The sequence below is a fragment of the Micropterus salmoides genome, unplaced genomic scaffold (assembly GCF_014851395.1).
Source record: "Micropterus salmoides isolate LMB-PRFRI ecotype aquatic unplaced genomic scaffold, ASM1485139v1 Ms_hic_scaffold_7, whole genome shotgun sequence".
Lineage (NCBI taxonomy): Eukaryota > Metazoa > Chordata > Actinopteri > Centrarchiformes > Centrarchidae > Micropterus > Micropterus salmoides.
Window position 1 is genome coordinate 35,492,416 of NW_024044459.1, and position 27,596 is coordinate 35,520,011.

Below are 27,596 nucleotides of genomic sequence, written 5' to 3' on the forward strand. Positions count from 1 at the left end.
CTCTTCACTTTATATATGCTTCCCTTAGGCAATATTATCACGAAATATTCCATAAACTTTAATTGTTATGCAGATGATACTCATATACTCATATATAGTTATATCTATCGATCAAGCCAAATGAAACTCATCAGTTAGCTGGGCTTCAGATGTGCCTTCAGGATGTTAAAAGCTGGATGACCTGTAATTTTCCAATGTTAAACAGATAAAACTGAAGTTCTGTTGTTCTGGGGCCCAAGCACCTCCGTGACGCATCATTTAAAGATATAGTTTCCCTTGATGGCATCGCCCTGGCTTCCAGCACCACTGTGAGGAATCTTGGAGTTATCTTTGATCAGGACATGTCGTTTAAGTCTCACAATAAGCAAATTTTAAGGACCGCCATTTTTCACCTACGTAATATTGCGAAAATTACAAACATCCTGTCTAAAAATGATTTAGAAAAAGTAGTCCATGCATTTGTTACTTCTAGGCTGGATTACTGCAATTCCTTTCTTAATTACTGCAATCAGGCTGCTCGAAAAAGTCCATTAAGACTTCAGCTAATCCAGAATGCTGCAGTTTATAGTTAGGACTGGCCCAGGTGAGTTCTGAACCATCCCTTAGTTATGCTGCTATAGGCCTAGACTGCCGGGGGACTTCCCATGATGCACTGAGCTCCTCTTCTTTCTAGCCCTCTGTATGCATTAATGCATTTTACTAATTTGACTTCGCCCCTTTCCGGTAGTCTCCCTCTTCTCTCTCTTCCTATCACTTCCTGCAGGTGTTTCTGGTTCTGGAGCTGTGGAGTCTGGATCTGTGGTTGCGAGTCACCTGCTGCCCCAGTGTTCCTGCTCGACACCCTCTGCTACAATTATTGTTACTAGTCCTATTGTTATTATTGTTATTATAATCATTAACATTTGATTATTATCATTAACACTACTGTAAATATCTGTACCACTATTCAATTAGTCCATAGCAACATCACCTTTACTGTCTGTACCTCTGTGTGTATATTGTGTACGCTGCCTCCCCCCCCATGGTTCTGCGCGAGGTTTCTGCCTCTTAAAAGGAAGTTTTTCCTCTGTCGCCTAGTGCTTGCTCTTGGTGGGAATTGTTGAGCTTCTGTAAATAACATCACAGAGTACAATCTTGACCTGCTCTTTTATATTATTTTAATTGAAAATAGGGGTGGTGATGGCGCATAGATAAGATGCTTGCCTTTGGTGTGGGAGACCTGGGTTCCATTCCCACTGTGAGACATCCACCATTGTGTCATGACGTGCGACCTCTGACATGTATAGCAATTGTAAGTCGCTTTGGATAAAAGTGTCAGCTAAATGAATAAAAATGTAAATACAGATAATGGTGTACTCGCTCATCCCTAATATAAACTTGACAGGATAGAGAATTAAACTTTTAGCTTCTGAAATCCATGTTTAGATGCTCTGATGGAGCTCATGATTGATCAGGAGGAAGGTTGCTTTACTACAAACACTTTCATGGTATGAACCTGGACTGTGTGTGTAAGACCTTTTGGATGTGTAGAAGAACACAGAACAAGCTCCGCGGGGAACATGCCTATAGCGTCTCTCTTTATGTGGAGAGGCCTCATCCTAATTCACCCTATTCCTTTTTATGACCTGGCCAGCCAATCCACACATCACATTCAACAATAAAAACATTATTTAAACAAATCCCAAAGTGCTACAAGATAAAAGCAGGTAAGCTAATAATAAATCACAGACAGAGCACAAAAATTAAACCAAAAGCTCTCCTAAAAAGGTGGGTATTAAGGCTGCGTTTACAAGCATCCACAGTTTACTTCTGACTTCTTCTCTATAGGGCACCGCTGACAGGTCGCAGTATCTCGGCTCGTCGATAAATTTCAACAAAATACTTGAAAAACTGAGTGATGGCTTGTACAATGTTTTTTCCTCTTAAGTTTGGGAAATCATTGTTCAAAACTATGCCACCAAAAAATACTAAATCTGGATAACAACCAGCCAAAACAGCGCAAAATAACATGACTAGCATCGCCATGGAAAATGCTAGCAATGATGCTAATGCCGGCGACGAAGAAGCTAATGCTAGTGGGCCGTCAAATGGCATTATATTAGATGCTATTCGCTCACTGAGGGAAAATTCACCAAACAATCTGGTGATATGTTGGAAGCAATTAATGGTATTAAAGGAGCTCTACTGTCTCACTCGAGGAGAATTGGGGAGACGGAGGAGAGAATTTCACAGGCAGAGGAAGATATAACCACCCTCCAACAAAAAGTTGAACAGCTGGAAGGGACTATGGGATATTAAGAGGTAAAACCCAAAAAGAAGATCGGGGAGGAAGCTCAAACTTGGGATTAGTTGGTCTCCCTGAAGCCGAGGCCTGAGAAAGCCACAAGTTGTATTTATTTATTTGTCTGTTTTACTTCCCCCATTACCTATTGGGGCGCCTTGAGTATGTGAACTTTCAAAATGGACAGTTATCGTGACAACCTTAGTTTTAAACACAGCTCAAAACACAATGCCGGCCTTAAAAGATATTTTTTCTCCTATGCCCTCCCTGATGGGGGCTGTTTTGTGGTGTGAAGTGGTCAGTGTAATCTTGCTTTTCCCCTTCTTTGATCTACTGTAGATTGGGCCCAGTACAAGAAACTCACTTCGTGCGCAATGATATTAACAGAGTCGACAAAAGGTGGCCAGGGTGAGCCTACTCATCTTTCTTTACTTGCCAGGGGGGTCATAATACTAATTCATAAATCAATCCCTTTTCAGTTAAAAAACAAAGATATAGATCCATCAGGGAGATATGTTATTCTTAGTAGTATCGTGGTATCTAACCTAGTGTATATGCCCCATTGGGGATGATCCCTCCTTTTACCACAACTTCTTTCTCTCTTTATCATCCTACCCTGGTCAGTACTTTATAGATGGTGATTTCAATTGACCCTTCGCTAAGCCACGCCCCCCTTAGTTACTGTCTGTGATGTGAAACATGGCTTCTGGCATGTCAAGCTAGAGGAAGAGTCAAACTACCTCACCACCTTTGCCACCCCATTTGGCCGGTTCCGTTGGCTCAGAATGCCAATGGGAATAAGCCCAGCACTGGAGGTCTTCCAAAGGAAGCTCATTGTTACGGCCCCTGTGTATTAGTAGCCATCTTGTCCTGAGTGAAGATGTACAGGTTGCTGTACGCTAATGAGCTGCAGGATTGCTGCCGGGGATTGGACCGACCAACGTCGCCTCCTCCTGTTGTCTGACTGGGATCAATGTTTGGCGCGGCCAGTGCTGCATTCCTCCAATGGAGTGATGGATATTGACGGCAACTGCGGCCAAATAGTGTGTGTGCTTGTCGCCCAGGGCAGCTGTGATTTCCATTGATCGGTTTGCCACACTGTAACACGAGTGTGTTATTATTAGTGAGATAATTGATGTAAACCTGTTTATGAAATAAGGCCCAGGTTTAGCTCCAAACTGATTTCGCTACATCTGTGTAGTTGTTTTGTGTTAGTTTCAATAGGTGCAAGGGTGCTGCTCTCCTTGTGTTTTGGTTTTGAATTTGTTTGTTGATTTGTTACCTTGCGTAGGTTAAGCTAGCTATCTCTCTCAGTAGAGATTTCTTCTCTGTTATATTGTTTTCGTTCATTTAAGCAGCATCCAATCGGCCCTTTTTCTGTTACAGTTTACTGCTTGTCACTTTAACCCGAAAAATAACATTTCAAATCAATCTGGTTTATGTTACCTTCCTTGCCCTCACGAGCCAGGTCGTAACACTAATGCAAGCACTAGAGGGCTTGCCAGGAATATACAGGTGCTGGTCATATAATTAGATTTATTTCAGTAATTCCATTCAAAAAGTGAAACTTCCACTCAGACTGAAATATTTCAAGTGTTCATTCCTTTTAATTTTGATGATTATAACTGACAACTAATGAAAACCCCAAAATCAGTGTCTCAGAAAATTAGAATATTGTGAAAAGGTTCAATATTGAAGACACTGGTGCCGCACTCTAATCAGCTAATTAAGTCAAAACACCTGCAAAGGCCTTTAAATGGTCTCTCAGTCTAGTTCTGTAGGCTACACAATCATGGGGAAGACTGCTGACTTGACAGCTGTCCAAAAGACGACCATTGACACCTTGCACAAGGAGGGCAAGACACAAAAGGTCATTGCTAAAGAGGCTGGCTGTTCACAGAGCTCTGTGTCCAAGCACATTAATAGAGAGGCGAAGGGAAGGAAAAGATGTGGTAGAAAAAAGTGTACAAGCAATAGGAACAACCGCACCCTGGAGAGGATTGTGAAACAAAACCCATTTAAAAATGTGTGGGAGATTCACAAAGAGTGGACTGCAGCTGGAGTCAGTGCTTCAAGAACCACCAAGCACAGACGTATGCAAGACATGAGTTTCAGCTGTCGCATTCCTTGTGTCAAGCCACTCTTGAACAAGACACAGCGTCAGAAGTGTCTTGACTGGACTAAAGACAAAAAGGACTGGACTGCCGCTGAGTGGTCCAAAGTTATGTTCTCTGATGAAAGTAAATGTTGCATTTCCTTTGGAAATAAAGGTCCCAGAGTCTGCAAGAAGAGTGGAGAGGCACAGAATCCACGTTGCTTGACGTCCAGTGTAAAGTTTCACTTTTTGAATGGAATAACTGAAATAAATCAACCTTTTGATTTCTAGGAGTTCGTTAAAGTATGGAGTGTGTAAATCATCCAAAAAATACGTCTGGACATGATATGTATCACAGAAGTTTTGTATACTGTATAAGGTGAAACGTAAGGCAGGCGTTGCTTCGCTGAAGGTCAATTCCTGTTGCCAGCAGGTGGCGCTACAACTATGAGTGAATATTGGTTGGTAGACGTGTTCAGGGCAGGACTCTTATGAAAAGTAAAGTTTGGTACAGATCTGAGCATGTACAGTCAATTTACAACAACTTCTTGTTTCATGGCGAAGAGTTTAATTTAGCGGCCACACCACTGCCACGCTGTTAACTGCAAACTCACAAGTTTTACAACATGGCCTCATGAATGTGTTAAGGGTTTTCTGGGACAGTTTTGAAGTTCATATGTCCAACCTGCTCGGAGTAGAACATTACAGCGTAAAATGTGTCATTTCCTGTTGTCAGAAGGTGCCGCTAGGACTTTGAGTGAACATTGGCATGCAGATGTGTTTAGGGTGGGACTATTATTTAAAATTTGGTGCAGATGTGAGCATGTATACTGAAGTTATAACAACTTCCTGTTTCAAGGTGAATCATCGATTTTTGACAACACGCAATGGGCAAGCTGGTCGAATGGTAATAACTGTTTGTACAACTTTTAATCATCAATGGGTTTAGACTGCAAAGCGAAAATTTCTAATTCCCTAGAAGGAGTTTGTCAATGTACAAAATGTGTAAATCGCCAAAAATTACCATTAAATCCAAAATGGCTGACTTCCTGTTGGGTTGAGGCAATGGATCCAAGAGGCTTTTTTGTACGTCTGGACATGATACACGTAACACAGGAATTTTGCACACGTAGGTGAAACTTTGTCCGAGGGCTGCTCTGTAGGGGTCGGTAGCCATTTTGCCATGCCCACGTGCAAAACCCATAAAATATGAAATTGTTTGCTACGTCTGAATTATGTGAAAAGTTTGGTGAGTTTTCAAGCATTTTTAGGCCTTGAAAATTGAGTTTACTTTGCAGAAAAAGGAAAGAAAGAAAAAATTCCTTCAGTTCCAAAAGGCACCTCACATTTTGTGCTCCAGCCCTAATTAGCCAGTCGTCATCATGGGCAAGGAAAACGTGGTCTTGCATGGACACTCTCTAATCCTTCCATTGGCGTGATCTTCTGTAGTGCCATAGCGCAGCCATGCAGCATTACCCATGAGCCTGCATTCATGCTTGACCTTTATTATGATGAGGACTCATGATGAGGATGGAGTGTAGTGATTGTACAAGAGCTGTCACTGGCCTTATTTCCAGACATTGTTAATTTACAGTTTACACAAATTACGCAGGTGGTGAAGATGTGCCAGGTGAGTTGAGGTGATAAGGTAGATCTGTTTGTGTTGTACATCACCGCGGTGTCTCAGTGCACTCTATGCACCTGACAGCACAGTGTGTTCACTGCAGCAATTTTACAATCAAAAACAAAGCCGAAAACTAAATGGTAATACATGTGTAGGATATTATTTAAAACTACTGACGATCTGTTCTGTAATACTTTACTGCTATTAGATGTTATCTTGGATTTTTACAATGATGATAATTCCATCAGTTAGCTGGGTCTGAAAAGGACATCCCTCCGAATCATTGAACTGAGGTGTTCCAATCACTTTCATGGCCACTGTATAAAATCAAGCACTAGGCATGCTTCTTTAACCATTTCTGAAAGAATGGGTCACGCTTGGGAGCTCAGTGAATTCAAGTGTGGTACCGTGATAGGTTGCCACCTGTGCAATAATAAGTCCATTCATGAAATTTCCTCACTACTAAATATTCCACGGTCAGTGTGAAGATTGGTGCAGGGGGGACTATGGTGTGGGGTTGTTTTTCAGGGGTTGGGCTTGGCCCCTTAGTTCCAGTGAGAGGAACTGTTCATGCTTCAGCAAGACATTTTAGACAATTTGATGCTCCTAACATCTGTGCTTGAGCTCACAAATGCACTTCTAGAAGAATGGTCAAAAATTCCCATTAACACACTCCTAAACCTTGTGGACAGCCGTCCTAGAAGAGTTGAAGCTGTTACAGCTGCAAAGATTGGGCCAACTCCATATTAAACCCTATGGATTAAGAATGCGATGTCATTAACTTTTATGTGCATGTAAAGGCGGTCGTTCTTCCGGGCAGCATGAGAGCACACTTCACGAGAGGTGTCTCTTCCTCTGTGGCGCTGCATGGCGGGATGACAGTGGACGAAAGTGGACGACATATGCACGGTGGCCCCTTGGTCTTCCCTGTGCTCTTCGTCCACTTTTATCTGGACAGATGTCTCCCTTTTCTTACGACTCACTCTGTACTGTACTGAGTGTTCTGTCCGAGTTATCGTCGTCTGTGCACGTGCGGTGTGCATCCCCCTCGCTGGATAGCAAGGGGAGACCTGCTGCTTGTGTTAGCCCTGCTCCGTCTGCAGCTGTACTTTTACAGTGCGTTTATACAGCTCCAGGGCTACCTTCTCCATCCCCAGCCCCGTAGGCATGGAGAATTTGTGATATTCTGTGTGTGATGTACCGTTTCGCACTGTATAATGCCGGAAAAGGACAGTTTTATTATGCTCTGGGCGGATGTGTCTGTGCTTGGTGGTACTGTATGGACCCAGTGAGGATTTGAATCATCCTGCTTTGCCTCTAACTCACTAGCAATAGCCTTAGAGGGTGAAGCGTACTAAAACTCCAGATTCAATGAGTATATGCGCAGCCTTCTAAGCTATGGGCCTCACTGCCGTTCTCATTGGCTGCTGAATTCTAGTTCCAATATAGGCAACTCCATGCGCATAGGGCTGTCGCCGTAAAGTGATTTCCCTTAAGATCATTTATTTTGGCTCTACAGAGCAGTTTGCGGTATAATTGACACTTTTGTTTTTTTGTACATTACTTCATTTATGATAAATTAAAAGTAATTTGTTGCAGTAATGCATAGTAAGTGTATCTGTGAATCTGACCTCACTGCCAAGCAAGTCACTAACTGCAGCTTTAAGGTCTTTATTTTCAAATTTTTTAAGCAGTGATCTATTCAATTAACATGCACTCAAGGGTAAAACAATAAGGTATGAACAGCAGTTTTTGGGGTTGCTTGCCATCCCCTGCGGTTGGCTTGCCAGTAGCATGGTATTTCAATATAGCAGTTATCGCGACAGCCCTACATGCGCAATATTGAGATGTTTGTGGTGATCAGTTTTGACACTTGCTGAAAAGCCCTGCTGTACCTAACCATCAGGTAAGATAGTGCTAAACGCACACAAAAAAATTCTTCTTCTCTTCTCTCTGGTTCATATCCTCTTGTATTTAAAGTGAATGGCATTTCATAATTGTTCACTTTTATTATTTTATGATATTTGTTGTCTCTTCCATAAACTGCTGAAATGTTGACCCAAACAGCTGATCTGCGGATAATACAGTGTACCTCATTCATAGGAAAGAAACGCTCTGCAGATGAGAAAAATATAGTGCGAAAGGGAGGGCTATACCTCATACACCCCCACTTCAAAAAACCTGAACTATACCTTTAATGTAACATCATGTTTACACATTGACTAGGCCATTCTTACTACAGATGTAATTTAGGACTGTCAGTAATAATAATTTTATATCTAGGTTGCAAATACATGATTGTATTTGTGATAATTCACTTACTTTGAGAGAGAGCAGGTTTCTTTGAGACAGTGTCTTCATCGACAGCACAAAGATCTGTAAAGAGACGACATCAGTAACTTTCCGCCTCGTGTTTTTATGTATAATGATTTTTTTAAACAAAGTTTTCATGTCTTTGTCAGAATTTTTATGCACTTACTGTATTGTGTTTCCTTTTCTTTTGAGCTTTGTTTATCACTAGGTAAAACTGCATCTTCAAACACATCACAGGTCAGATGCTCTCCATCGTTCTCCTTCACGATTTGACCCAAACGTGTTAACAGCTGTGGAAGTTCAAGGTTCGTCTGCTCCAAGTATCTGTACTTACACATTCTGATCATGTCTTTTAATGGTGGATGCTGTGTATAGGGTTTTTTGACATAAATTGTGGGTGTTGATATCAGAACCAGTGAATGATCAAATGATCGATCACTGAAGAGTTTCAGGACTCTGCAGACTCTGCAGAGCTTCAGTTTGTGTTCCTCAGTGAAGTATTCAGGCTGTAGAACCAGCAGAAACACATGAGGTCCAGGATCAGAGAGACTCACACAGTTTGTCACATGTTCTGTTAGTTTGTGTTGAGAGATGTTGGGATGCAACAGATCTGGGGTGTTGATCAGAACTATTTCTTTCCCCTCCAACTGTCCACTGACTCTCAGACAGCAGTCTGCTTCTTCCTCAGTGTTGAACTTAGTCTCTCCCAGTATGAAGTTCCTCACTGATCTCCTTTCAGGCCAGCTGTTCCCCAGCAGAACAACCCTCACTGGAATAAAATAAATATATAATTGAGTAAGTAAATAGTACATAGATAAAAGACAACTATGTGTAGATTATATGAGAAACATACATTTAAAAGAATTGTCATTACGTTGCTCAAAAAACGGCATTACATTTCTTTTAAAATGTATTTGCTGTAGAAGTATAAAGATTTTATTTCTAGACAAGGTTGGTATTTTAGGAGGCTTACTGGTGTGAAACCAAGTGTAAAAGCTTTCCTTAATTGTGTATTTTGCTCCACTTGCAAATATAAATCAGTATCAATTGGCTACAGCCTGTTGACAGAAGCGTCAAAGTGTCCACAATCTTTTGTATTTATTGTTGGTCCTTTTTATTTAAGTGAGAAAGTTTTGTGTTCTTTTCTGGTTAATTCAAGTAAACTTTTATTGTGGTTGACTATTAAATGTATAATTCTGAGATCAGTTGGACTCACTGTAAGGGGGTAGGAATTCAAAGCTGCGTCTGCGCTTCAGGGGGGGCACACCTGTGATTGTAAAAAAGACAGACAATTTATTCACATGTTGTCTCTAATAGGCATTCTGTAGTAAGATCAAATCTGCAGGAATAAATCAAACCTACATTAATGTGCGATGTGATTATAAAACGATTATCGATGCATCTTGATTCATCATTTTTTTCTATACAGGATCTCTGGATAAGTACTAAGCATTTAAATCAAAATCCAAAAGAAACATTTCGTAATTAGCTTAAAAGGAGTTTGCATCCCTAATTTACCTCATTAACCTCATCTCCATTGTCCCTTATTTCTTTAACAACCAGGTGTCAGACTGAAAACTGAAATATAGGTTAAGTTAATAATCAGGATGTACAGTATGTGTACAGGACAGAGCTGTACACCAGTTTAGTCTAAGCTTGTACCTGATGTTCTCAACCCTTGACAAGTAGGTAAGTTGAGCTACTTAATATTACTTTGTTACTAATTTAGCTAACGTTACATTACAGCCAAAAAACATGCTGTACAGGGGAGATGTTAGCTAGCGCTAACAGCCTTCACTTTTCCAGCCGCTGGGGAAACTACAGACATACTGTGAACTACGCTGTACGTTTACTACCAGACTGAAAGTTACTGCTAATATATTTCTCTGCTAACTTTCACAGTCATGTTCTGCCACTCTCTCTCTCTCATTCGCTCGGCCACACTCTCAGGATACATAGAGAGCTCGCCAAGCGTTGAGTGTCACCACGCTTGCACAGAGTGCGAGTTAAAATCATTACTTGAGCATTGATATTAATGTTTGTGTAACATTTTAGTAGGGTGGTTATTCATTCAGTAGCGGTGGTGTGCCGAATACAGGAGGAACACTGGTCTTTACCCACTATCATCTCCGGCATAAGTGCTGAAAACCCCAACCACTTAGCATAGTAGCCGGAAGTGGTGGAGCCCGCTATCACGACTTGGGTAGTCTGTACCACCTCTACAGACAGCCCAGCCTGATTTAACTAGGGATGCAATGATATTATAGATTTTGTTGGTACGAATGTAGTGAAATAATCACGGTTTCATGATAATTATGGATTAATTAATTTCACAATACTACTAATGTATAAAATCACATGTACACTAGACACTAGATTTTAATAACACAGTAACCAAATAATACAGTACAAAATAATAAAATGACAAACAATAATCCATCTCTTCCTTTGGAGTTAAATAATAGTGACCTCTGCTTTGTATACATCCAGTATTTCCCTTTTAAAAATAACAAATGGAGTCAAAGGCTGCAGGACTTGTGCCTGCAGGGATTATTCGATGAAACAGATCACAAAATGATCAGCTGTTTTCAGTATGTGTATTCTTTCTACAGTTATTTTCAACCTGAGGTAGAGAACTTGAAAACATGATGAAAGAAATATCTTGTTGGAATTTAACTTAAAACATAAATAATACTACAACAGGGATAATAAATCACAATGAAAATAAAAAGAAACAGTATTTGTCTCTTTTGAATTTAATATAAGCTACATATTAACTATGTATTTCCCTTTAAAGAAAAACAGTATAGTCAAAAGCTACTGGACCTCTGTCTGCAAGGCTCTTTTGAGCAACTATATCTCTGAGGCGGCTGGATAACGAGAGCGTGACGATCTGCTCTCACCATCAGCCAATCAACAAATCAGAAACTAACATTGTGATGCCTCTTGACTGACAAATACGAGGTTAAATACACAAACAAGGCCTTCAGGAAATTTTACCACTCTAAACGTAAATAGCTATGAAAACATCGCATTACTCAATCAATTGTACATATATGAACATGAAAAATACTCATGGATAAAAAACTTTTACGAGTAAAAGTTTACTAGTAAAAGCACCAATAAATACTAGTAAGAGCTAACAGTATAAATGGGGTAAATACCTAGGGAAAGAAGTAACGATTAACGAATAGTGCAGAGTAAATGTATAAATGTTATTATTATTTCTGTATTCTTTTAGTGCTTTCATAATGGCAAAGAGGAAAAGACGCATTGAGGAACATTTTGTAAAGCGACAAAGAGCAAACCTGGAGCCAAAAGATTTTTCACCGATGTCGTGGGCAAGATCCATTTGAGGACTGGTATGTAACTTCAAATAAGCTCTTATAATGGAATAATGTAATACAAACATGATCATTATAGTTTTATAGTTTGTTCGATATGTATGTGTATGTATTGGATTTGTGAGTCAGAGAGATTTAGACATGGAATGTTTGTTCTATTGTCTTACAGTGAAGGGGAGTGTCTTCCCCCTTTACTGTAAGCTCAGTGCAAAAGAGATGTAATTTAGTCAGTGGTTGCGTGAGTTCAGAGAAGAGTTGTTTTTTGTCCCTTGAATTTTGACACTGAAAAAAGCTGGGAGAGACTGAGGCCCCATCCGCACTACTCCGTTTTAGTTTACAAATGGAGAATTAAAACGAATACGATCTCCATCCACACCAGCGTTTCTGCTGCGTTTTTTGGAGTTGATCTCAGTCTACATTAAAATGACTAAAAATGCACAGCTAGGGCCCGTTCAGGTGCACTGGGCATGCGCGTGTAAACATGAAGCAGATGGTCTATTCCGTAGTTACAGAAGATTTGGCGAAATAATAAATAAATACAGACTAAGCATCAGAATATTTATTAAAAATATGATGTAGACCCAGTCAGCAGCATCGTGTTTCTGCTTTGCAAGACCCAACCAGAGAGCCGAGCGTGAGCGGCTGCATCATTGTTTCTAAAGTCCTCCACTTTGGTCCGTCTTCACTACGGTCTCCGGAGTTTTGAAACACAAAACGGGGCCAGCAGCGTTTTCAAACTTAAAACTACTTTTTAGGTCTTTGTTTTCGTTGAAAAAACGGGTTCAATCCCCCACTGTGACCCATTCACCAATGTGTCCCTGAGCAAGACACTTAACCCCTAGTAGCTCCAGCAGGCGTGCGACCTCTGACATGCATAGCAACTGTAAGTCGCTTTGGATAAAAGCGTCAGCTAAATGAATAAATGTTAATGTAATTTAAAGTAGTGTGGAGGTTGCTTTAGAGAGGCCTTGCTTTACACATGAGAAAAATGTCTTGGACCGTTTGCACAAAAGGATACTTTATTTTGTTTTCATTGGCACATTTTATTGAAAACCTGCATGTTGATGTAAAACAAAGGGCTTCATAAATATTTTTTTACTTTACAATTTGGTTGTGTGAGGTGTGATTTTCAATTATCTCAAAAGTTTTTTTGAGATATTCTTTAGTGTATTATTGTATTAGTGTATTTTGTGAACATTTTCACTCATACATCCTTTATAAGCACATTACATGCATACTATTTTAGCTTAGGTTCTTCTGAATCCATAGATAGAAAACACATGGTGGTCAATATAAATTGTAGTGAAAGTAGTGAAAATGGGCAAAGAATAGCTTAGGCCCCAGAGGGTTTAATCCATTCTTATCAGTATCCATGACCACGAACAGCTTAAAGTCATTTCCTTTACCCGGTTGTTACAGCCATTTGATCTGCTCCATCTGCAGGCTCTAAATGGAGTGATGATGTACACTGTCAAGGCACAATAATGGCATAACTACCAGTTGTGTATCCTGGACAGTGGTGTCTTGGTAGATGGGTAGATCTATTTTTATGATAGCAAATAAATCACAATATTGCAGACAGAGAACTGGGCATGGGCGATGTACTCTATTTTCATATCATATTCTGGTTTGATCGCCAGGGGGCAGTGTTACGTTGCATCATGCCATGACATCTGTAAATGCAAGGTACAGTGTTTCCCACAGAATAACCGTGTAGGTGTGGCGCCTAGCAGCCATGTCCAAAGTTAACATAGCTATCCTTATAAGCTATAGGCTCCTGACATGCTTGCTTCTAACTTATTTGAAGGTGGGACTCCAACTAACTTCTCAGAGGTTTCTATAAACATGCGGCTCCGTTCAATGTGTTTGTGTGAGAGAGAGAGAGAGACGGAGGGACCGAGAGACCAAGCGGAGGTGCTGAGTGAATCAATGCGCTGCACGCAGCTCCACAAAAGGTGTGATTTAACTCATATTAAACAGTATGTGCCGGTCAGCGTTGATATTGTGGCGTGTCGTCTCGTCACAAATAAAAATCAATGGGAAACACTGGGTGCAGATTCCAGTCATCTTAGTCCTTACTATCGGAGCATGAAAAACCCATCGTTGATCATCACTTCAATCGTCGATAGCCAATCCAATTGCCAGTTGGAAACAAAAAATGTTATAATAAAAAGCTAAATTTAACATGACATATTAATGAAATATAACCTTTTATATAAATGACAAATAAGTGATTGCTGCACAGTGTTCACAGAACCATATTTACATTACTACACATAGAGATTACTTTTACATTGCAGTTTTAACATATTTTCTTTAATTGTTTAATTTTCTTTTTATTGTTGGGCATGTTATTCTATTTCCTTAAGTGTACTTTTAGTGTACTGCTTTTAATTAGTTCATAGAATTGAATTGTTTTCTCTTGATTTTCCCATAAAAAAGCACTTTGTAACTCTGTTTTGAACTGAGATATGGACTCACTGCAGCTTGCTGGACTGAACATAGCTGCTGGGTCTGCCTAGCAGAATTATCTTCTATTCACTTTGGTTATTTTCATTCAGTGTGACATTTGAAAATCTCCTTTATGTGTTCACGAGCTTCCGAAAAACCTGGATCTTTCTTACACATTTTCATAATAAACTGATAAAAGACCAGATTAAAACCAAGATTGTAACCTGATTTAATATGTGGATAAAGAGAGAAGATTGTGATCAAGACTAACCGATTCTGACTGGTCTCACCTGATGCTGCTGCTGCCATGATGTCACTCTGCTGGAAACACTGGAGATGAATTTAACTGAAGATCAACTGCTGGGTCTAAGAACCTGAAAGATGTAGAATTTATATAATCTTATTCACAACGTTAAATGAGGTTTTCAAGTTAACCTTCTCTAGCTGCTTCAAGGACATTTACCTCTAAAAAATAATTAACTGAACATCAGGCTAGTGTTGTAGTCAAGACCACCCAAACCAAGACCATGCCAGATCATACCAGGGTGTATCAAAATCGAGACTTTGAGGGGCTGAGATCAAGTCAAGACCAAGACGGATTCAATAAAATGTGGAACATGATCCTAGGCACTCCTCAAATTGATCTGAAAGATCCACATTACCATGAAAACTTAACCATCTTTATCCCATATCCTTTCACATTCTTTATGGTATGAACATGACAAACACTTGCCAAACAGTGGATCATTTAACAAATCCGAGGTAGAACATTCAAAACAATTATGATAAAATCTAAAAAAACAAACCGTGTGTGTGTGTCGCACTGAAAATTACATTGTGGTAGTTGTGTGTGGCGTCGCCATGACGACCAGCTCCATTTTCTGGGTACTATCTGCAATGGAAAACAGAGCAGGGCCAAACCGAGTCGAGTAGAGACGAGTCGAGGCAAGTTGAGCTGGTACTGAAAAAACGCCATTTGAGATGGAGAAGACTTTTATTCCAGTTTGTAGTTATTTTAATACTAATAGTGTTTTACTGTATAAAATGAATAAGATTATGCTGAAGACCTTAAAAAACTCTAGGATGCCGCCTCCCTCTTCAGTTTGTATAAGCAAGGCACCACTGCACAGAATAAAACTTAAGTTACAGTATACTGCTACCAACATGTCATGTGTACAGCCCGTCAAAAGTGCTAAAATAGTTAAATACAATCAAATACTACAATACAGTTCCATTAATTAGAGCTGTTTGTGTGTTTGCATAAAACTCTAATCTCTCATCTACAGCTCTGAGTAGGCCTCTCCCTGGCTGAGCTTCCACTGTGCAGGACTCTGCCTCTGCTGATTGTACAGCTACATATGCATGAGAAGAACATCAGCATTTGCCTACTCAGCCCTGCGTACTGCCTTTGTACCTGTCACTGTTTTTATGGTTCCATTGTCCTTCTCTTCTTCCTCCTGTTCCTCCTCTTCCTTCTCTCCCTCCTCATCAATATGACTGGGGTCATCATCCCTCTGTCCCTCTCCATCACCTCCACTGACCTTAACAGCTAATATACACGCACACGATACACACTAATATGTCACATATAGAAGGATGTTGTCTTTGAGTGATAACATTGCAAACTGTTGTTTATAATATTTATGCCTATATACACACACATATACATATAATATTTTAGTATATAATAAATGCATTTCTAATTGTATACTTATTTATATATTTATATAACTTTTTCACCATGGAAGCAGGCGGTAAATTTGGCGCATTCAGCTGCCTCTTGTGCAGAGATCTTTTTCTTCTTAATTCTTATCTTTTCAGCACCACACATTTCTTTTCACCATATTTACCATCTCTGTTGCACTGATCACACAACGCTGGCTGACTTCAGCCAGAAAGTTAACTCCTTAGATCGGCACCGTTGAGCCAATCAGAATTCATCAAAAAACGAGGATCAGTCCAAGTTTTATTGAAGGGGCCAGGCTGGGGCCAGTTGTTTTTTTCAGAGGGGCCCATTCAATCCGTGACAAAAGAGACTTAAAGGCAATGTTCAAGCTTTCAAAATGTCTTGTTTAGTATATAATGTAATATTTTAGTATGTTTCAGTAACTTACAGTTATTTGTTTCAGTAACAGGATCTTTTCATAAACTTACTTAGTGATAGTTTTATTAAATTACATTATACAAAAAACATTGCTGTTAACTTTAGCTCAAGTTACAGAACATTCTTTGATGCAACACTTTGTACGGCTTAATGAACAGTATCAGCTCTAGTGTACTAGACGTTCTCTGGATCCCAGTTTGTATTTTGTATCCCACTATAACTTTTATTAGGAAACAACAAACGTCTCCATATTCAACCCTGTTATTAGTCCTGATGTGAAATATACCCAGAACAAAGTACTTGATAAATGTGCTTTATAAAGGAGGATACATATTTCGGCAGACTTCATGTCCAGCTTGGTAGGACCAGTAGGCTACTGTTATCGCTTTTTGTGTATGAGAAGTGCTGTTTAAATGCAATGCATTTTTAAATTGTTATGATAATAATTAAGGAGGGGAATTCCAGCAATATCCAAAGGCCATGGAAACATGGATTACAAGGACAAAATATTGTCTACAATGCTGCATTCAGTTTAATTCGTCTAAAGGAAGATATATTACTATGATCACTGTAGACCAGGGCTGTTCAATTACAAATTCAATTGGGCCAGATTTTAAAACCAGGGCACAGAGATGGTCCAGACATTTTCTCATGAGTTGGGATCATTAGGATTTTATTGACACTCTTGTATTGGTAATCCTTGTTGGTTCAGTTCTTTCGCGATGCTTTTATCAGTCCTATTTATTACTTAATAATTGCATATATTATTAAAGAAAATACTTACATTTTTTTTATTAACTAAATGTTGTTTGTAGAGCAGCAACAGGAAACAGCAAAGTCACTAACATCTCACTAGAAACAAATCTAACATGTCATTAAAATAAATCCTGTTCCTGACATCAACATACTGAGTGAAGTTTAGAAAGAATGAACAGCTCAGTCCCTCCTGCCTTCCTCCTCCCTCTGCTGCTGCTGGTAGAGAGGAGGGCTGGTCTGTTTCCACCAGCTGCGTTTATAATGTGCCATATTTTAATGTAAGTGGCAAACTAAGCTAAACAGTTACTAAAGACAAACATCGCATTTTGCGTGTTTATGCTTGTCAGACAGGTGTGTTGGTAAAGAATCTGCTTTTTACTCGCTAAGTTTTTATTGCACCACGTACTTACACTAACGAGCCTAGTTCTCGTCAATGTCCGCTGATCAGCTGGCGGACTTCTATGCGTGTGCACATGCACGAGTGTGTGCGGAGTGGAGGCGCTCTGCAGACACACTGAGGAGCGGAGAGGCTGCAGGTCAGACAGTAGGTGTTGAGCCTTGATTGGTGGTGATCGGTAAAGCGCGTATGAAACTCAACAAAGATGAGAAGGAAATGATATAGCACACATGAAATTTATTTTTGTTGTCATATAGGCTATATTAGATTATGTGCTGGGCCACATGTTGGTTGCCTCGAGGCCGGATGTGGCCCGTGGGCCACTAATTCAATAGGGCTGCTGTAGACTTTTCGTTCAGAGGGGGGGCCATGGGGGTGTCCAAGGTCTGTGTTACAGTGGCACTGGCCCCTGTTGGCTCCCCCCTCAATATTGAATGTTTTAGTTTGGCCCAGACTGACAGACAACCAAACAGTGTTCTGCTGCAGCTGAGAGGTCTGCCAGCGCGTCGCGGATCAATGTAAAACATTAGAAACTGAAAAATGCCAATGTGTAGGGACATTAAACCCGAGCTAATTGGTTGTCCCTTGTCTTACTTCTCCAAAATCTAACATTGGAGGACAAAAAGATAATTTTCAGAAAATAATAATAATATTAATATTATTTTTTAGGTTTTTTTTAGGATGGATGTCTCCAAATGTAGCTGAGTAAAAGTACTGATTTTTCTCTTAAAAAGCTACTCAAGTAAGACTAAAAGTCCATCCATCCATCCATCCATCCATCATCAACTTCTTATCCGGCGTACAGGGTCGCAGGGGGCTGGAGCCAATCCCAGCTGACATCGGGCGATAGGCGGGGTCCACCCAGGTCGCCAGTCCATCGCAGGGCCACACATAGACAAACAACCACTCACGCCTAAGGACAATGGTCCACATGGTTCACACAGCGCTCACATATATATTTAATTACTCAGTATAATTATAAAGCACAAAAGGTCACTACAGTTTTTTTAATCTTTCAATCTTTCTTTCTGATTGCTCTGTATAAAATCTGACTGGACTCACCAGATGTTGTCAAAATGTCTCTGCTGGAATCATCACAGGAAACTCAACTGGAGAGCAGCAAGTTCTAAAATAAAAGGTGAAGTTAGTAAAAATGAGGTTTAAAATACATTAAAGACAGGAGCAACTTTTATAACTAGTGTGATCACATAGTGTGTGTGTGTGTGTGTGTGTGTGTGTGTGTGGATTAACTGGACTAACTTGTTCTCTGTAAAATGGAGGACTTATATAAACCATGCAGGCTGTCAGCTGAAGTTAACTTGAGACCAACAAGGAAATGTTCCTGTAAAAGTAATAAATATGAACACCTTTCAGTTTAACTTTGACTTTATTTAATTAGAGTTATAGAACTCCTCTTTCTGGTTCTGTTTAACCAGTGAACTCTGAAATGTTTAATCCTGTTTTATCCTCTTTACACTGGCTCCCAGTATGTTTTAGAACAGATTTAAAAGTTTTACTGATTACTTTAAAGGCTCTTCATGATCCTCGGGTAAAAGTCTGTTGTCTGTTCCAGAGGCTGAAAACTAAAGTAAACAGAGTGTTTACTGACCGAGGACCTCAGGACGGCTGAGTCAGTGATCTCCTTTAAGCTCCTTCTTAAAACAACAACTTTTATTTAGTTATCAGAGAGCCTTTCCTGATTTAATCAAGTTTAAATATTCTTTGAACTGTCTTTTATTTCCTTAAAATGTTTTCTTGTTTTTATCTGTTCTGTTTAAAACCTGATGGTTTTATGACGTGTCTGTTTTAGTTTTACTGCCTTAGTGAAGCACTTTGTAACGAGGACATTGAAAAGTTCTCTATAAAGATTTTCTTATTATTTAAATAGGTTTGAAAAAACTCAGAGAAACACAGAGACACCAGATCAAAGTACAGAAAATCTGACAGTATGATACCTGTATATTTCAACACCTGAACACATTTTCCTGAAGTCACAATTAATTATCTGAAACTGACTTTGTGTCAGAGTGTGTTTATGTCTGTCAGTACAAATATGAATATATGATATATTTTAGTTGAGTTCACTCACCTGCTGAAAGTCTTGCTGTCTTCACACCAAGACGATTAAAGTGAAAGTAAAGAAGGTTCAAGAAAAAAACAAGACGTCAGAACAGATCACATGATCAGATGTTTCTAAATATTTCAGAAAGGACAAAAGAAACGTGTTTTTACATGAGAATGACTCTCAAAGGGTAAACTGTATTTTATATAAACATAACCTTTTGATTGAAACAAATTATCCAAATAGCTATTATTACAATAGCTACAGCTGCTTATATGTAAAATATGATTTTTTTAACTCATCTTTAAAATATTTTAAACAGTGTGAAATGTAGACCTCAAATTATTTATCAAGCTTTTTATTTCTTTGATATGGAGTTCAGCTCTTATTCACACAGAATGTTTACACCTCTAGTATCTGAAGTGGGTGAGGCCTGGAAAACAACATGTCAGGTAAAATACCTTCTTTCAGGTATGAGGAAGAACATGTTCTACCTGAAAAACAAACAAGATCGTATACTATGTAACCATTAGCTTTGACCTGTACTTCTGAGTCTCAGGAGAAAAAAGGACTCAATGTTCCCTTTTATTTGACTTTACACAGGTACAAACTCTGCAGATCACTGCCTTTACCTGATGGTTCATTAAACAGAATTAAAACCTGAGAAAGACACCAAAAGATTTGAAAGCCACAGAGCTAGAGGAGACGCTTTTTTACTCACAGTAATCATCACCAGTTTTCACACAAAAGTAGGCATAATAATATTAATAATACTAATAATACTTTTTTTCCTATAGCGCTTTTCGGGACACTCAAACATACTTTATAATAAAACCAGTAGTTAGATACATTTAAAAAATCAGATAAGATACAGAAATAGAAAAATATATGGATGAGTAAAAACCTGTGGTGGAAAACACATAAGAGCGTAGGGACTGTTACGGCAGAAAATTGTGTCCTCTTACATTTAATCTTTTATGTGTGTTCTTTTACTATTATTGTTATTATGTATTGTGTTTTATCCTTAACCTTTCCTATACTTCTTATGTTAGTCTGTCCACATTTACTAGGGTTTAGGTCAGAGCTGTGAGATTGTTTTTGGTGCTTTCCCTCCCTCTCCTGGAGGAGAGGAACAACAAACTCCTTCAAGACTGAGAGAGGATCTCTGTTCCCCAAAACATAGAAACCTAGACTGTGTAAATGATGATGCATCCCTTTGCTCGGGGCCAGACGTTAGTGACTGTCCTCAGAGACAGAACCTCTGGTCCAGCTGATTTGTGTTGTAGTACTTCTCTGTTTGCTCAGCCCCTCACCAGGAATCTAATTTCCACTACAGGGACGAACAAATAAATAACAAAGAGCAGCAGGAGCAATGTAACATTATTTGATGTCTAAAAAGGTGGGTTTAGATAAGTGATTTAAAAGAGTCCATGTCGCTACATTCGGATGTGTATGGGTAAGGAGTTCCAGAGGGAGAGGGCTGCGATGCTGAAAGCTCTGTCACCCCAGGTACGGTGCTTGGTCCTGATTGGTGGGGAGAGGAGGTTTTTGTCGCAGGAGCAGAGGTTACAGGAGGGATTGTGACGGTGGAGCAGGTCTGTGAGGTAGGAAAGTTATGGAGGGCTTTGAGTGTGAGGAGGAGGATTTTGTACTGAATGCGTTGGGGAACATTGAGCCAGTGAAGATTCTGGAGGACTGGAGGGGTGATGTGGTCACAGGTGCGTGTGTGGATGAGGAGGCGTGCAGAGCTTTGGATATATTGAAGTTTATTTAGGGCTTTTGCAGGTGAACCATAGAGGATGATATTGCAGTAGTGTATTCTGGACAAAATGAAGGCGTGAATCAGGGTTTCGGCAGCAGAGAAGGTGAGTGATGGGCGGGACGGGCAATGTGTTTGAGGTGAAAGAAGGCAGTCCTGGTGACATGGTGGATGTGGTGTTCAAAAGTGAATAACTAATAACAAAATAACTATTGAGAACATCAGGCTGCATTTAATCAAAATTTTATTCAAATTTAAATGAAAATAAAAAGTACACAACTCTGCAGATTTTATTTTAAGTGTTTTGTTTTTACACAGAAGGGGTAACAGTAGATTTACCAGATTTATTAATACCAGATTTCAAAGAACTTCAAGATAACAATAAATTCAGAATAATCCTAGGAGACGTCTGTGTCCTGTTTCTCAACCTGAGGGGCAGCGAGTGACTCAGTGTCGCTGCATGTTACATTCTTGTTCATTCTTTTTTGTAGTTTATGTTTATTTATTTTGTGTAACTTATAATTGATCAACTGAATCGTCATGATTGCAAATTAATTAATAATTGTTATATTAATAATTGTTATATTATATTCAAGATATGAACTTTGTGATTTTGCTGCAATCCGCTTTGGCAACATTATTAAACCTAAACAGCCAATAAAGCACATTGAATTAAAGTGAGATTGTGGAAACTGAGCGAGTGTTTAACAGTGATGGTGCCCCTGAAAGAGCAGCTAGAAGGCAGGTGAAGTTCTGCACACACCCTAAAGCTTCAACCTCAGTATTTATAGCTTCCTGTTGTAGCAGATACTCTTTGATATAAACACAAGTCAGAACCTCTGGGCGCCTCAGCAGGAGGTAGAGTGACCTGGTGCTGGTTGAGCTTCTACATAGCAAGCATGAATAAGGGTTAGGAAACAAAATTTACATTATAAAACAGGTAGCTCAAATCAAGCAATCTGATTGGTTCATAGCATAGAGTATATAATGGGTATGACGTCAAATTCCTTTGCAAAGAGATAAATAAATGAATAAATAAATAAATAATGAGAAAGAGAAATCAGTGCTTAGCCTATTACGTGATTCAACATTTCCAAAAATGCACAAACACACATAGCAGTGCACTACTCGCCCCAGATGTCTGCAATATTGCAAAACAGTTTAAGTTTCAACAGCCTGTTCAAAGACTATTGCGCAAGAAGAGACGCAATTCAGTCCTTTATGCTGTACAGCCTAATATTAAAGTGTTATTTTACGCACTGCTGGCCGCCGGCACACAAGAGCAATTATCATACAGGCCTAAATTCGAGTTACCAAAGTCAATCTACTGACGATGGACAGTTTTTTAGTGACTGCATAACAAACTGCAATGTGCAAATAAATATAAATAACGGCCTGTTGTAAGCTATTGCTTAATTAAGTAACAATAACTCTAATATTTAATTGCTATCTAAAGCTTCATATCACTACTTCACCATGATCTTAATTTGAGGTAACAGGTCGCTAATAATGTCTTGCCAATGGGTTGTTCTCCCCAACAGCCAGAGTAAATGGTTAGTATTTTTCATTCGTTGTTATTTTCAGTTATCTAAAATGTTTTTCACACATAGGTTTAGTGTTTAGTTTAGCTTTAGGACTATAATCACCTTGTTAACATCATGGTACATGGACCTACTGTTATTGTGAATGTTTTACACGTCACTTCCGCTCCAGAAAACGACGTGGGACGTTCCCGAGAGATACACGGTGCTGCAGTCGATTGGCGCCAGAGCCTACGGGACAGTGTGGTGAGTTTACCCGGGGAGGGGCCACAAGACCTCGAGTATACTGAGGGGAAAGTGCCGCAGTATTCTGCACAGCAAAGTGAAAGGGATCTGGGCCATTTCAGTCTAATAATCCTATAATACTGTACAAATCTCATAAAATACTGTAGGTAGCCTACATAAAAACAGTTTATAAATACTGTAGGTCTACATACAAACAGTTTTTTGAATTACATTACAACAGTTTGTAGATAAATATGACCTTCATAGGAAGCCCTTTCGTATCTTCTTCAGCTGGACATCTCTGTAGAGGACTTGGAGTAGGAACGCCTTATGGCCCAAATCCAATCATTAAATACCAGATGCAGACAGTATAAACAGCTGCTCAGGACCTACAGCTGTACCTGTTAAAGTACACAATTTTAATCCTGTTGTTCCTGGCAGTGTTCATTTTCTGTAGGACTGTAGTAAAACTAAAAGTCAAAGTCAAAAATGAATTTGGTATTTAGGATTGGGCATTTAGTCATTTAGGATTGGGGATTTGGGGATTGAGGATTGAGTTGTGTATGCAAATGAGGAGGCGTGACCCAAAGGCTGCAGGGAGGGTTTGGAACCGCTGAGGCGCAGAGGCACTTTATGGACTGCAGGGGGAGCTCTGACTGCCAGCACACTGCCATGAAAGCAAGCAGAGGAAGTGAGCAGGGCTGGAGGGAGGACTATCATTTATAATACCCTAACTAAAAGTGTACAGCATTTCTGTCCATGTGGCCTCACACACAAAGTCAACAGTGAAAGGAATGCTATCCATCTGACGAGAAAGCAGCGGACAGTACAGCAGGTAAGATATGATAACATTAGCAAGTTAGCTATGTTAGGCTAACTGTTGCTGACATGCTACAGTTACTTTCCTGTCGGTACATGCAGGTTTTAAATGCGGCTATTAACCTCGCTGAGGGCTGTGTGTATAAACTGTAAAAATAAGGTGGAGAAGCTGTGTTTCTGGGTAATAGCACCATGCCGGGCAGGTGACAGCTGTGTGTTTACAGTGTTTGTGTGCTCTGAAAAACATAACAGCGCAGCTATAAAGTCTCAGCCGGCAGACCTAGTATGGTATTATTACTACACACATATGGATGTAACGTTGAGGCCTGATAGAAACCGAGGTCACTACCTGCATCACTGCCGATGTCATTTGACCAGGGAGTGGATGGTGGTTAATGCGGTTGTCATCAGTGTTTTCCTGTACTTTCTCCTTTTGTTCTTTCACTTCACTGTGTTTCGAGTGTTCCCATGTGTATTGCCCCATGCTCGGTCTCCTGGCTCCTGCTCAGCTGCCTATTGGGGCCTAAAGTCTACAGTAGAGGTGTTTGAGGTTAACGCAAGCTCCACTGTTTTTCCCCACTGACTTGTCCTCCCCCTGCAGACAAAGATGTTTCACCTGGACATGAAGGACCACTTTGTGTCACAGCTTTCTGCAGCAGAGTCCCAGTCCACTGGGTCACACCACAAGTTGGAAATTACAGCTACAGCTGATTCAGTAACCTCTGGATCCACTCAGGACTTTTTCTCTCACTTAAACATAATTTACTCTTCATTGAAGGCTTGTATTTTAACTTGTAGAATTTCTATGTGATCTATAATTACCGTGTTTTATTTTGCTCATTATATTATGCATTAAATAGCACAGAAGTGCAGTCTGATGGGAAGCCGCTTGTCTTTTATTTTCACCATATATAATTGCTGCTGTTTCACCTGAATTTCCTTTAGCGCAGTCTTATCTTAACTAGTATACAGTACATGATCATACAGCCTATGGACTTGCACAGTTTCTATGATCAAGTGTTGTGCTATACGCAGTCTATGGCTACACCTTATTTGCTTCTAGTGGTGGGTGCTGCAAAAACTAGAAAGATATTAGGGCAAATTTTAATTTTGATTATGTAGTCATTTGTTCTGCTGTATTTGGAAGAATTTGCTAATTTGTAGAAGCAGCGAAATAAAAGTGGAAATAGGCATAACATTTCATCATACTTCCAATTTTACGATAAAATGTTAAAATCAGTGTTCAATTATGTATAGAAGCTTCCTACACCAGGTAATGACAGACCTCACCTCACAAGGCCTGACCTGCACACGTTTATTTGAAGTCATTTTGTTCATCCCGAAAACAAGTCTTATACTTGCTTACTTAACATTTGTAAGAAATAAATATTTACCTTCTGAGCCATGACCCTTTAATTTCTAAGTTTTCCAGTTGTTGACAAAATCTGGACTCATCACATGGAGACAAAACTCAGGAACTTTATTCCATAGGGCAGGAAAGTTTGTCGTCTCCTTATGCTACACACACAGAACATAACAGTTAGATATACATTTGAACAACATAAAAGATGGTCTATATAGTTTGTAAAATCTTTCTATATTTGGTTCACAGGAGTTTGAACATCACCATGGTACATCGATAAGAATGCAGAATGTAAAATGCTCTGTATTTGTATATAGCGCCTTTCTAGTCTTCGACCACTCAGAGCACTTTTACACTACATCTGCATTCACCATTCACTCACATTTATACACAGCCTAAGTGCTCAAACAGAAACTAACATTCACAAAGATTCATACACTGGCGTAACAGCCACCAGGGGCAATTTGGGGTTCAGTACTGAACAAAGATATCTATATATATATATATATAGCTGTAAAAACATAGACAAACTTTAAACAACTGTATTTATTTAAGTTTTTTATCAAAAATGTAATTTCACAAGATCACATGTGAACACATCATGATGACGTTACAATTTACATTCGTCCCAAACTCAGTTTTTCAGAGTATAGCTTTAACACCTCATAATGTATAACTTGATCCAACGTAATAGTAGCTAACTTAGCTAGCTACTGTTCAATAGCAAGCTAACGTTGCTAGCTAACAGCAACAATTTCTATGAGGGCTAACTTAGGTTAACCCTCTACTGCACACATTTTGATGGTACATGAAAAAAATTATTCCACGTCATTTCTTGGTTAATTTAGGGAGAAAACTTTTTTTTTTTTTTTTTTCTCCCTAAAAGAATTTTTTTGCATATTACATTGGATGTTCCTGTAGCCTACTGTCCAAGCAGACATCCTGGTTAGATATAGGGTTTAGTATCGTTTTACTTTTATCGATTCCAAATCTGATCCCAATTCTACTTATTGATTTTGGTTCTTATTGACTCTTGGTTCTGGTTCCAACCGCTCTGTCTGGGGACTCGTCTCCAAGAAAAATATGTATTGAAATCATCTGTAGACATCATTTGTTTCCCTTCAGTATAAAAGGTGAATGTCAGCTCGCGTGTGTTTTGTACCTGAGCTTGAGACGTTTCTGATGATGTACTGCGTAACACATAACCTGACATTAGGTCCCGGCAGATAAGTGACACTTTTTTAACCAATAAAATGCTTATTTCGGTTAGGGTTAGGGTTATGCAGAAAGTTAGGAACTGATGAGCACAATCCAAACACACGTTTCTAATCAAATCCACGATTCTTGGAAATGGTTCATGATACCCAACCCTAGTTAGGGATGGGAGTCATCTTCATCTGTGTCCTCATCTTCTTGCTCCCTTTGTATATATATTTTTTGATAGATACTGGTATCTTGCAAGTATCTTACTGGTATCTAGGTAAGTTTATAATGCCAACGAAAATACAACAAGAACTACAGCTTGATATTTGACCCCTATTTTGCATAATGTCTGCTGTATCATTTGAATGACAACCAGAGCTCCTGAACTTCTGAGGTTATTTCTGAACATTTTTCTCCAGTCCCCTCCTCCTCACTGTCCCTGCTGTCAGATGGGATTAACCAGACGAATCCTGCTCTTTAGTTACAAAGAACAATCTTATGCCCATTTGTCTGTGGAAATGTGTTAAAATAAGTAAAATATATTGACTGACAAAACTATATTTAGAGCTTATATTGTCAACTAATGCATGTGATAATATGTGGTAACATCCAAACACATGGTCAGTAAAAACCTCCTTGAAAAGTAATCCTAACAAAAGGTTTCTCTACACCTTCATACACACATATTTTTAATTAAAGTTAATTCTAAACCATATAATCTTGCCTTCTTCTCACACCCCCTGCTCTTGTGACCGAGTGTCAGAAAAGGAAGTTCTGCTTTCAGATGGTGCTTCATAGTGGCCCAATCCCAATGTCCCCACTCACAGACTCACAGACTTTGAGGCGCAGGGCTTAGGGCTGTCCCACTGTCAAATCGTCAAGTGCGTGAGCACTCTCTCGCGGACATTTTGAGCCCTTTATAGACCTTTTTCGTAAGTCCGCATTTCTGCAGTCTTTGCCTGAGGGAATTGCCAACAGTTCATAGCGTTATGACATGAAATACGGGGGTTACCAGGGGAATCGAGAGGAAAATCACGGCAACTGCGCGTTATAAGAGAAGAAGAAGAAAAACTATGGATGGTACATAGAACACATGAAGTCAGAGGAATACACCTTATTAGCCTACACACTGTCTATTCAACCTTTTATTTTAGTTTTTGCTTAATGATGCTGTTTGACCAACAATGGTGTATTGATTATTGACAAATATATGTTGACATTTACCTCTCCTCCACTCTGTAGGGAAAAAACATAAAATA

At 39.4% G+C, this 27,596-nt stretch overlaps 2 protein-coding genes and 1 long non-coding RNA gene across 3 annotated transcripts in view; 1 reads left to right on the forward strand and 2 right to left on the reverse strand.

Moving 5' to 3' along the window:
• The window catches only part of LOC119891614 (GTPase IMAP family member 8-like), a 21,225-nt gene extending 12,455 nt beyond the window's left edge, over positions 1–8,770 (reverse strand). Inside the window, exons 1-2 of the mRNA XM_038703391.1 lie at positions 8,480–8,770; positions 8,323–8,376 (exon numbers count right to left, since the gene is read on the reverse strand). Of these exons, the coding sequence (XP_038559319.1) occupies positions 8,323–8,376; positions 8,480–8,660 (235 nt within the window). The 5' untranslated portion in view covers positions 8,661–8,770. The remainder of the gene's footprint in view (positions 1–8,322; positions 8,377–8,479) is intronic.
• On the reverse strand, positions 8,745–19,232 carry LOC119892341 (GTPase IMAP family member 5-like; the record flags this gene model as incomplete). The annotated part of the gene is made up of 5 exons (XM_038704537.1): positions 18,626–19,232; positions 18,428–18,491; positions 14,399–14,482; positions 9,530–9,580; positions 8,745–9,082 (listed from the first exon to the last, which is right to left on the reverse strand). Coding segments are annotated over exons 3-5 (408 nt in total), but the record flags the coding sequence as incomplete, so codon positions are not given.
• Positions 19,233–23,726: 4,494 nt separating this feature from the next.
• On the forward strand, positions 23,727–24,655 carry LOC119891626. Its single transcript, XR_005442470.1, has 2 exons — positions 23,727–23,787; positions 24,373–24,655. It is a non-coding gene; the product is annotated as an uncharacterized LOC119891626 (long non-coding RNA).
• Positions 24,656–27,596: the final 2,941 nt, after the last annotated feature.